At 44.1% G+C, this 11,590-nt stretch overlaps 1 protein-coding gene across 1 annotated transcript in view; it reads left to right on the top strand.

The window, feature by feature from the left end:
* LOC122562953 (voltage-dependent L-type calcium channel subunit alpha-1S-like) overlaps positions 1 to 11,590 on the top strand; it is a 172,513-nt gene that overhangs the window by 51,529 nt on the left and 109,394 nt on the right. The window contains exons 8-11 of the mRNA XM_043716256.1: positions 667 to 787; positions 1,551 to 1,665; positions 2,040 to 2,136; positions 3,652 to 3,721. Coding sequence (XP_043572191.1) covers positions 667 to 787; positions 1,551 to 1,665; positions 2,040 to 2,136; positions 3,652 to 3,721 — 403 coding nt within the window. The remainder of the gene's footprint in view (positions 1 to 666; positions 788 to 1,550; positions 1,666 to 2,039; positions 2,137 to 3,651; positions 3,722 to 11,590) is intronic.

Below are 11,590 nucleotides of genomic sequence, written 5' to 3'. Positions count from 1 at the left end.
TCCTTCCTATCGGAAAGATGTTGTGAAACTTGAAAGGGTTCAGAAAAGATTTACAAGGATGTTGCCAGGGTTGGAGGATCTGAGCTACAGGGAGAGGCTGAATAGGCTGGGGCTGTTTCCCTTGAGTGTCGGAGGCTGAGGGGTGACCTTATAGAGGTTTACAAAATTATGAGGGGCATGGATAGGATAAATAGACAAAGTCTTTTCCCTGGGGTCAGGGAGTCCAGAACTAGAAGACACAGGTTTAGGGTGAGAGGGGAAAGATATAAAAGAGACTTAAGGGACAACTGTTTCACGCAGAGTGTGGTACGTGTATGGAATGAGCTGCCAGAGGATGTTGTGGAGGCTGGTACAATTGCAACATTTAAGAGGCATTTGGATGGATATATGAATAGGAAGGGTTTGGAGGGATAAGGGCCGGGTGCTGGCAGGTGGGACTAGATTGGGTTAGGATATCTGGTCGGCATGGACGGGTTGGACTGAAGAGTCTGTTTCCATGCTGTATATGTCTATGACTCTCTGACTCTATGAATGCTGTACTGGTAAAGAAAAAATCCCAAGGTTTCCTATTGAAGCTTGTTGATGAGCAGACCTCCCACCCCATCTTGGATTGTCTGTTTGCCTGTCTGCTGGAGAACACACTGTGACACACTGTATTTGCTGCAGATATTGACTGGTGAGGACTGGAATTCCATTATGAACGATGGCATCATGGCCTACGGAGGCCCTTCTTTCCCTGGTGTGCTGGTCTGCATTTACTTCATCATCCTGTTTGTTTGTGGAAACTGTATCCTTCAGTGTGAACACTCTCCCGGTTAAACTGTGGGTAGGTACGTGGATTGGGGTTGGGAATAAGCATAGTGAGGGATGTAGAGATTGGAGAATGGATCTGGATTGGAGTGGTTGGAGTGATACCAGCTCCAGCTCTCTCTGAGGGGGAAGGCTTGAGGTCTATTTGTGGCCACTCCATTAACAAATGGTAGATGGTTTGATATTTGATGGACACTCAGCCCACTTGTCAATGTAAGAGGGTTCAGAAATGATTTGCAAGGATGTTGCCAGGCTTGGAGGGTTTGAACTATTGGGAGAGGCTGAATAGGCTGGGGCTGTTTTCCTTGGACCGTCAAGACTCCACAGAGGTTTATAAGATCATGAGGGGCACGGATAAGGTAAATAGCCAAGGTCTTTATTCCAGGGTAGGGGAGTCCAAAACTAGAGGGCATAGGTTTAAGGTGAGAAGAGAAAGATTTAAAAGGGACCTGAGGGGCATATTTTTCTTGCAGAGGATGATGCGTCTGGTGGTGCTGCAGGAAGTGGTGGAAACTGGTACAATTGCAGCATTTAAAAGGCACGCTAAAAGATGGGTACATGAGTAGAAAGGTTTTAGAGGGAAATGGGCCAAATGCTGGCAAATGGGACTAGATCGATTAGGATCTCTGGTCAGCATGGATGATTTGGACCAAAGGGTCTGTTTCCATGGTGTACATCTCTATGACTCAATTGTAGTTTTTCTTTTGGCATATATTTGATCCTCAGCTCGATTTCTCCAGATATTCTGTTAAATGTTTTCTTGGCCATCGCTGTTGACAATCTCGCAGAGGCAGAAAGTCTGACATCAGCTCAGAAGGAAGCAGCAGAGGAGAAGAAGAGGAGGAAGTTGGAGAGGTGAGTTAGAGAGAGAAGCAGGTGGTGGGAGGAGAGGGAGGTGTGAGGAAATTTCCATCGCCATCACCATTGCTGTGAGAACACAGTATCCGGTACGTTGCTGCATCTGGATGTTTATTTAGGGCAAATGAGCTAAATGTGGAATATGGAACTCCTTGAGAGACATGGCCCAGTCCTCAGGCTTGGTCACTGAGAACCATGGCCTAACTCTCAGGTTCAGTCACTGAGAACTGTGGCCCAGGCTTTGGGCTCGATTACTAAGGACCACAGCCCAGGCCTTAGGCTCGATCACTGAGAATCATGACACAAGCCTTAGGCTCGGACACTGAGAATCAAACTGAGCTCTAATTCTGCATTCTGCTTTCATTATTCAGGGCTGCCAACCCGGGCCGAACAGAGGAAGAGAAGCTACTGTTGAAGAAACTTGAACTGGCAAAGCTTAAGGCAGAGGGCATTCCCACCACTGCCAAGGTCAATGTTAAACCTGTCTCTGCCAGCTTAGCACTGTCCCTGCATTCTTGTTAACTCAGCCAGACTTCTCTGGGTCCCATCAGCAAACACAGGCATCGTAGTGCTGATTGATGCTGAGCCCTGCATATGGCAGAATTTATGGGGAATGTGAAATATTGACTTAATCACTGAGGACCACAGCACTACAGACTGGCATTGTATAATTCTAATGGGGGAAACACAGGCCAGATCTGGGACTGTATAACTCCAGTGGGGGAAATGCAGGCCAAGTATAGAATTCTACAAATCTAGTGGGGGAAACACGGACCTGGTGTGGGATTGAGCAGCTCAAGGAACTCACTTTGCTTTCGGAGGATACATAGGAGGAAATGATACTTAGTGTTTCTGGAGCTGTGCATGTGCTTGTTCAGGAACATAGAATTCGAGGCAGCCTGGGAAATTCATAGCTTTCATATTTTCAAATGAACATGCCTGTATACTCAAGAAGCTTTAGTTGTTGCATTAATAAGGATCAGTCATGACCATTCACCTTGAAGCCAATGGCCTAACAGCCCCCACCCAGCAGGGGAAGTTGAAATGTTCTGTCATTGTGGCCAATGGCATTTCACTTTGTGTAAAGATGGTTTGTTTAAGCATTAGTCCCTTCCCTGCCCAATGTCCAAAAAAATCATGGGATTAATAAAAGATCAGCATCGCCAGTTCCAGGTTCATGAAAAATGGATCACAATCTTTTATGGGGGCAGGGTGTTAATGGAGTGGAGGAGGGGTTTGACAGAGTGGGCTTTGGTGGGTGGGGGAGGGACTTTATGGAGATGATGAAGTAGGTGTTTGGGGCATGGATGATGTGTTTGATGGAGGGGAGGATAATTTTGAGAGAGTGAGGGAGTGATTTGATGGGATTGGGGGAGGGATTTCATGAAGTGCAGGAGGTGTTTGATGAGCTGGGTGTTAGAGGGGGCAGGAGGTGATTGATGGAATGGGGAGCAGTTTGATGTGTGGGAGGGCTTTGACAGTTTGGGTGCAGGAGGGGAAGGAAGGTTTTTGATTGTGTAGGTGTTGGAGGATGGAGAGGTTTGATGGAGTGGGAGTTTGACAGAGTGCAGAGAGCTTTGACCGAGTTGGGTAGGGGTTTGATGGAGTGCTGGGTCAGGGAGAGGTTTTGATTGAGCGGGAAAGGGGCTTGATAAAATGGATGTTGGAAGGTAAAGGATTCAGAGAAGGGTTTGATTTTTCCCAGTTGTCCAACCAGGTTCTGCCCTGTTTCCCAAGTCACTGGGGTCTGACTTCGGGCCTGGATTTGAATTGCTGGTTTGAACAAGCCAATGTCAGGTGGGGATCTTACACAGGGCTTGGACACTGGAATGTGGTATACGTATTGTATGTAATACTGATGTGGATATAGTTTGGGATTGAGAATTCCATTGTGTATGTGTCCACTGGAATTGTGCATATTCTGAATTGGCTCTCTGTATGAACCTTGCTGAATTACTCACCGGATCTATTTACAATTTGCAGCTGAAAGTGGACGAGTTTGAAGCTAATGTCAATGAAGTGAAGGAGCCTTATCCTTCTGCTGACTTTCCAGGTAATGCCAAACACTAACACCAGACTTAATTTCAGTGAGAAAGATCTTTCATTTCCCTAATACTTTGTACCAGAACATCCTCAATCATTATCTTGTTAATCAAGTATTTTTGAAGTTACTGTGTAAATCGGGAAACATAGAGCCAACTTACACAGCAAGGTCACACAAACAATGAGATAATTGACCCAAGACCCTGTGGGCTGGCTCCTCTAAGGTGCATGGAGTGGGGTTTTGCAGTAACCAGGAATGTCCACCTTGGAAACAAATAGGATCGGTATAAATTTGGATCTCTTAAGGTTACTTGGTCTAGCCACCCCCCGCTAATTGGAATCATACCTGATAGAAAGGAAGATGGTTGTGGTTGTTGGAAATCAGTTATTTCATTTCCAGGACATTTCTGCAGGAATTCTCAGGGCAGTGTCCGAGACCCAACCATCTTCTGCTTCATCAATGACCTTCCCTCCATCATAAGGTCAGAAGTGGGGATGTTCACTAACGTTTGCACAATGTTCAGCACCATTCGCGCCTCCTCAGATATTGAAAAAGTCAATGTCCAAAAGTAACAAGACCCAGACAGAACTCACGACTTGGTCTGTTAAGTGACAAGTGACATTCACATCACACAGGTGCCAGGCAATGACCATTGCCAACAGAGATGAATCCAACCATATCCCCTTAATGTTGAATGGCACCACCATCACTGTATCCCCCATTATCAACATGCTGGATTACCACTGACCAGAAACTGAACTGGACTGGCCATATAAATGCAGCAGGTGGGAATTAGGAATATTGCAGCGGGTGACTTCCTGACTCCCAAAGCTTGTCCATCATCTGTAAAGTACAAGTCAAGAGTGTAATGGAATATTTCCTACCTGCCTGGATGAGTGCAGCTCCAACAACACTCACGAAGCTCAACATCATCTCAGACAAAGCAGCCCACTTGATTGGCACCACATCCATGAGTATCCACTCCCTTCACTACTGAAGCACAGTGCAGCAGGGTGTGTATCATCTACACGATGCACTGCAACAACTCACCAAAACTACTTCCAAGCCCATGACTATTTCCATCCGGAAGAATAAGGGCACCAGATAGAACAATCACCTGCAGGTCCCTCTCCAAGCCACTCACCATCCTGATTTGGAAATTTATTGTTGTTCATTCAGTGTCACTGGGTCAAAATCCTGCAATTCCCTCCGGTTGGACTGTGGGTCCACGTATACCCCAAGAACTGCACAAGCTTAAGAAGCTTGCCATTGCCTTCTCAAAGCCAACTACAGATGTGCAATAAATGCTAACCTTGCCAGTGATGCCCACATCAGATAAATGAAATAAAATATAGGATAGTGTGACAGTCTTAATGACACCATATGCTACAGCAACCGGCAAACAGGAGTTGGAAGGAGCATTGGTGTAGAATCCCTGAATAGTGCATGGGATTGTTGATATCCAGCTAAGAGAGGAGACTTCACTCTACCTCCAGCAGTACACCGCTTCCCAAGTGGAATGTGAGATTGGAATCAAGACTGCAAAGTGGGTCTTGAACCTACAACCTTTAGTGTCGAAAGATGAGTGTTACCATACTGACATCAGCACTAACAAACCTCCCAGTGGCATTGCTCTCGGTGACACTCCCGTGGTGAGGTTACATTGCTCTGGAGTCAATCTCATAAGTTGTGGTGAAGCCTGAAGGGAAAACCAAGTGCTCTGGTTCTCTATCCCCCTTACTTTCTATCCTACTGAGCCTCTCTTTGACTGCCATATTTTTCCTATACTTCTCCTTGTCTAACTGTCTCTCCTTCTCTTTCTCTTGGTTTCCCTCTCCCTTGTGCCACCACCCACTGAGTCCCATGAACTAATGTTCTCCACCCATAGAATTCCCTATTCTAGTGCTCGCCACTCACCCACTGGATTCCAAACCCTGACTCAGATAAAATATATTCTGGGTTGCTCGGAGATGAAAGAGCGGAAATAACGGAGACTATTATCATCATTTTATGATCCTCTTTGGCGAATATGCATGGTGTCAGAGAAGTAGAGAACAGTTAACACTGCATCATTGTTTAACAAGAGAGAAAGGGATAAACTGAATAATTATAGTCAGTTTCACCTTGACCCTATGGAAGTAACTGGAAAAAATTCTGAGGGACAGGATAAATCCTTATTCTGAAAGACTTGGATTAATCAAGGACAGGTAACAAGGATTTGTTTGACCAATAAGATAAAACAGGCGTTTGGACTAACAAGATTACATATTTTGGGGTAATGAGAAGACTTGATGAGGGAAATGTATTTGATGGAGTTGACATAAACCTTTGCAAAATCTTTGACTAATATCCCACATGGTCTCTTGAACAAAACCTCATGGGATACAAGACAGTGAGCAGTTGGATCCGTAGTAGGAAGCAAGCTGTTATTTTAGATTACTTACAGTGTGGAAACAGACCCTTCGGCCTAACAAATCCACACCGACCCGCCGAAGTGCAACCCACTCAGAGTCATTCCCCTACGTTTACCCCTTCACCTAACACTACGGGTAATTTAGCGTGGCCAGTTCACCTGACCTGCACATTTTTGGACAGTGGGAGAAAACCGGAGCACCCGGAGGAAACCCACGCAGACATGGGGAGAATGAGGCAGGAATTGAACCCGGGTCTCTGGTGCTGTGAGGCAGCAGTGCTAACCACCGTGCCACCCACACTTGCTGAATCTTTCTGTGACTGAAACACTGTTTGCAATGGGTCTATGCAAGGTTGAGTACTGGGCTCCTCACTATCTGTGGTCTTTATCAATTATTTGCTCTTGAATGTAGAAGATTGATTAAAAAGCATAAAAAACCTTAGCCATATAGTTAATAGTGAAGGAGAAATCTGTAGACTGCAGGAGGATCTCAACAGAATAATCAGGAGGGTGAGTTGTGGTCGATGGAGGTCAAATTGGTGAATGTGTAGTCATACATTTGGGGAACAGCACCAATGCAAGAGAGAGAATAAATCTTAGGTTACTGAGAGATGTCAAAGAACAAAGGAATTTGACATACAGGATGACAAATCCCTGAAGGTGACTGAACATGTGATAAATTAGTCAAGAATGTGTATTTGCCAGCATTAGCTAAAGTATGGAATTTAAGAGTTGGTAGGTTTATGCTGGAAGCCAATGCAACACTAGTTAGGTCACAGCAATGTCAATATGTGCAGGTCTGGTCACACTTATAGCAAAGGTGTGATTACACGAGAGAGGATACAGCAGAGAGATTTACAAGGATGTTGCCTGCCGTGGAGAATTTTAGTTATGAAGAAGGATTTGATAGGCTTGGGTTCTCTTCCTTGGATGAGAAGGGATCAAGACTGAAATTAAATGGATTTTGAGTGGACCAGAAGATTGGCGGGGATTGAAGGGAGTGCGAAGGAGATTCACCCAGATGCTACAAACCAGGCAAACCCTTCATCAGAACCATACTGGGAACATTAGCTCTGCTTTCTCTCCATTGAGACAAAAGTGAGGACTCCATTGAGGCTGCCAGACCTGAGTTTTTCTAGTAATTTCTGTTTTTGTTTGATTTCCAGACTCTGCAGTTCTTTGAGCCCACCAATTTCTCCCTCTGGCGTATTGCCTCACTATGCCCCTATCTCAGTGCCTCTCCTCCTGAAACCCTCATTAAACCTTTGTTACCGCCATCCTTCATTATTCTAATACATTCCTGTCTGGTATCTCATATTCTAACTTTTCTTTTTTTTCCAACTTACGTTTGGAAGTCCAGTTCCCTATCACTCTGCTGCTCCCTATCTCTGAAATCTTGTCCAGAACCCAGGAATCTTGTAAATCTTTGTCCTCCTCTAATTCAAGCTTCTTAAGCATCTTTGATTTTATTGGCTCCACCATTGGTGTCTGTGCCTTCAGTTGCATCTGTCTGAAACTTGTTCCTTCCATCTCTTAGCTTCCCCACCCCAGCTACCTCCTGTAAAACACTTCTCAAAATCACCAAGCTTCTGGTCATCTGACTGAAAATGTGGCTCCGTGCCAACTTTTGTTTAATAATTGTCCTGTAAGACACCACGGGATGTTTAGTGATGTTGAAGGTACCATATTAATACAAAGTTAAAAATCACACAACACCAGGTTATAGTCCAACAGGTTTATTTGAGAGCACAAACTCTTGGAGCACTGCTCCTTCATCAGGTGGTTGTGGAGCAGGACCATGAGATACAGAATTTACAGCAATAGATTACAGTGTCATGCGGCTGAAATATATTAAACAAATTTAGATTTCAGCCATGTGACACTGTAACCTTTTGCTACAAATTCTGTGTCTTATGGTCCTGCTCCACAACCACCTGATGAAGGAGCAGTGCTCTGAAAGTTTGTGCTCCCAGATAAACCTTTTGGACTATAACCTGGTGTTGTGTGATTTTAACTTTGTCCACCCTAGTCCATCACTGGCTCCTTCAAATCTTAATAATACAAGTTATTTGTTGTTGCTGTCCTGTTGAAGCTCTGACTGTGACATCTGAGCCAACTGTGGGTGGCACGGTGGCACCGTGCTGCCTCACAGCGCCAGAGACCTGGGTTCAATTCCCACCTCAGGTATCTGTCTGTGTGGATTTTGCACACTCTCCCCGTGTCTGCGTGGGTTTCCTCCGGGTGCTCCGGTTTCCTCTCACAATCCAAAAATATGCAGGTTAGGTGAATTGGCCATGCTAAATTGCCCGTAGTGTTAGGTGAAGGGGTAAATGTAGGGGAATGGGTCTGGGTGGATTGCGCTTTGGCGGGTCGGTGTGGACTTGTTGGGCCGAAGGGCCTGTTTCCACACTGTAAGTAATCTAATCTAAAATAATCTAATCTAAACTAAACACACAGGAACTGCATTTTGATTATTTCAGAAAATGTAGCCTTGAATGGCAGACTGCATACAAGAGTACTGTAGGTAGAGAATGCAAATTATATATCACACGCACACACACACGATAGGCAAACAAAGATTATATACTATCTCTTAAACACATAAAGTATGAGCAAATTGAGATTATATATTGTATATTAACTGGATAAACAATTCAGATTGAAATTGTATATAAAATGTATAAAATATAAGCAGATTAAGTTTGTATAATAAATTAAATGTATGTAGGTAGGTCAAGATTATATATTAAATATGTATGCAATGAAAGGTTTTGGTCTCAACGATATTATTTGGAGTAGTAACAAGGGTTGGGACGTCATGTTGGAATTGTTCATTGGTGAGGCCTCTGCTGGCATACTGTGTACAGTCCTGATTGCTCTGCATGACCAGGGAAATGTTTGGAGGGATATGGACCAAGCACAGGCAGGTGGGACTAGTTTAGTTTGGGATTATGATTGGCCTGGTCTGATTGGACCGAAGGGTCTGTTTTCCTGTTGTATGACTCTATGACACTGAACTCCACAACCAGGAGCGTTAGGAATGTGATGAGTTCTATTTACAAACTGTCATCAACTAAAGTGATATGATTGCACCTTCATAAGACCATTAGACATAGGAGCAGAAATTATGCCATTCAACCCATCGAGCCTGCTCCACCATTCAATCATGGCTGGTAAGATTCTCAATCCTATTCTCCCACTTTCTCCCCGTAACCCTTGATCTCCAAGACAATCAAGAACCTATCTATCTCCACCTTAAATATACTCAGTGACCTGGCCTCCACAGCCTTCTGTGGCAGTGAATTCCATAGATTCCCCACTCTCTGGCTGAAGAGATTTCTCCGTATCTCCATTCTAAAACGTCTTCCCTTTACTCTAAGGCTGTGCCCTCAGGTCTGAGTATCTCCTACCAGTGGAAACACCTTCCAACATTCACACTGTCCAGGCCATTCAACTTTCTGTAAGTTTCAAATAGATTCTTCTAAACTCCGAGTATAGTCCCACAGTCCTTAAATGTTAAGCTTTTCATTCCTGGGACCATTCTCTTGAACCTCCTCTGAACCTGCTCCAGGGCCAGTACATCCTTCCTGAGCTATGAGGCCCAAAATTGCACACAATACTCCAAATGAGGTCGGACTAGAGCCTTATAGAGCCTCAGATGTACATCTCTGCTTTTATATTCAAGTCCTCTCAAAATAAACACCAACATTGTATTTGCCTTCCTAACTACTGACTCAAGTTTACCTTGAGAGAATCCTGGACGAGAACTCCCCAATCTCTTTCACTTCAGACTTCTGAATTTTCTCACCATTTAGAAAATAGTCCGTGCTTTTGTTCTTCTCATCAGACTGCATGACCTCACACTTGCCCATGTTGCACTCTATCGCCACTTCTTTGTCCACTATTCCAACCTGTCTAAATCCTCCTGCAGCCTCTCTACCTCATCAATACTACCTGTCTCTCGACCTACCTTTATATTATCTGCAGACTTAGCCAGAATACCATCAGTTCCTTCATCTAGATTGTTAATGTATAAAGTGAAAGGTTGTGGTCCCAACACTGAGCCTTGTGGGACACCACTTGTCACCGGCTGCCATCCTGAGAAAGACCTTTTTATCCCCACTTTCTGCCAGACAGCCAAGCTTCTATCCATGCTAGCACCTTGCCTCTGACACCATGGGCCTATTTCTTACTCAGAAGCTTCCTGAGTGGCCCCTTGTCAAAGGCCTTCTTGAAGTCCAGGTAGATAACATCCATTGGCTCTCCTTGGTCTAACCTGCTCATTCCCTCCTCAAAGAATTCTAGCAGATTTGTCAGCATGACATCCCCTTGGTGAAACCAAGCTGACTTTGTTCTATTTTACCATGCATTTCTAAGTCTTCAGAAATCTCATCCTTCACAATGGTCTCCAAACTCTTACTCACCACCAAGGTCAGGCTAATCGATCTGTAATGGTCTGTCTTTTGTCTTACTCCCTTTTTAGACAGGGGTGTCACGTTAGCAATTTACCAGTCCTCTGGGATCCTCCCTGACTCCAGTGATTCCTGAAAGATCACCATTAACACCTCCACTATCTCTTCAGCTATATCCCTTCGAACTCTGGTCCAAGGTGGGTTCATCCACTTTCAGATTTTTCAGTTTTTCTAGTATCTTCTCCTTAGTGATGGCCACCATACTCACCTCTGCCCTCTGACTCTCTCGAAGTTTTGGGATGTTATTCATTTTCTTCACCGTGAAGACTAACACAAAGTAATTATTTAGTTTCTCAGCCATTTCTTGTTCCCCATTACTATCCCTCCAGCGTCATTTTCCAGTGGCCAATGTCCACTTTTGCCTCTCTTTTGTCCTTTTATATATTTAAAGAAACTCTTACAGTCTTCCTACATATTACTAACTAGCTTACCCTCATATTTAATCTTCTCCTTCCTTATTAATTTTCAGCTGCTTGAATAACCTTTTGTTGAGCTCCTGATGAATCCAACACTCCAGTTTGTGACTTTTTATTGTCTATGTGTGCGTGCGCGATGTGTGTGTGAGAGAGAGAGACATGGTGCTAGCTGGGAGGAGGTTATCGGGGCAGGACAACTGAAGTGTTTTTTCACCCCATCTTTATCCTTTAAGAATGTAAAAAGTAGGAACAGCTTGTTGAGCCATCCTCACCATTCAGTAGGATCATGGCTGGTCCAAAATTCCTCACATCCCATTTTCTGTGTTTTCCCCGTAACTGTTGAGTCTCCTACAGATCAAGGATCTATTTATCTTACCCTTAAATATACACAAGGACTTTGTCTGCACGGCTCTCGGTGGCAAGAAGTTCCAAGACTCACAGCCCTCTGACAGAAAGAAATTCCTCCTTGTTTCAGTCTTTATTTTATAAATATTTTTATTGAAAAAAAAATTCAGGTTTTTTACAAAATTACAAAACTAGTACAAAATAGTATAACCACTTTACAATATAATAGCAG

The sequence above is a fragment of the Chiloscyllium plagiosum genome, chromosome 26, assembly GCF_004010195.1.
Source record: "Chiloscyllium plagiosum isolate BGI_BamShark_2017 chromosome 26, ASM401019v2, whole genome shotgun sequence".
In the NCBI taxonomy this organism is placed as follows: Eukaryota; Metazoa; Chordata; class Chondrichthyes; order Orectolobiformes; family Hemiscylliidae; genus Chiloscyllium; species Chiloscyllium plagiosum.
This window is presented reverse-complemented; position numbering and strand designations above follow the sequence as displayed.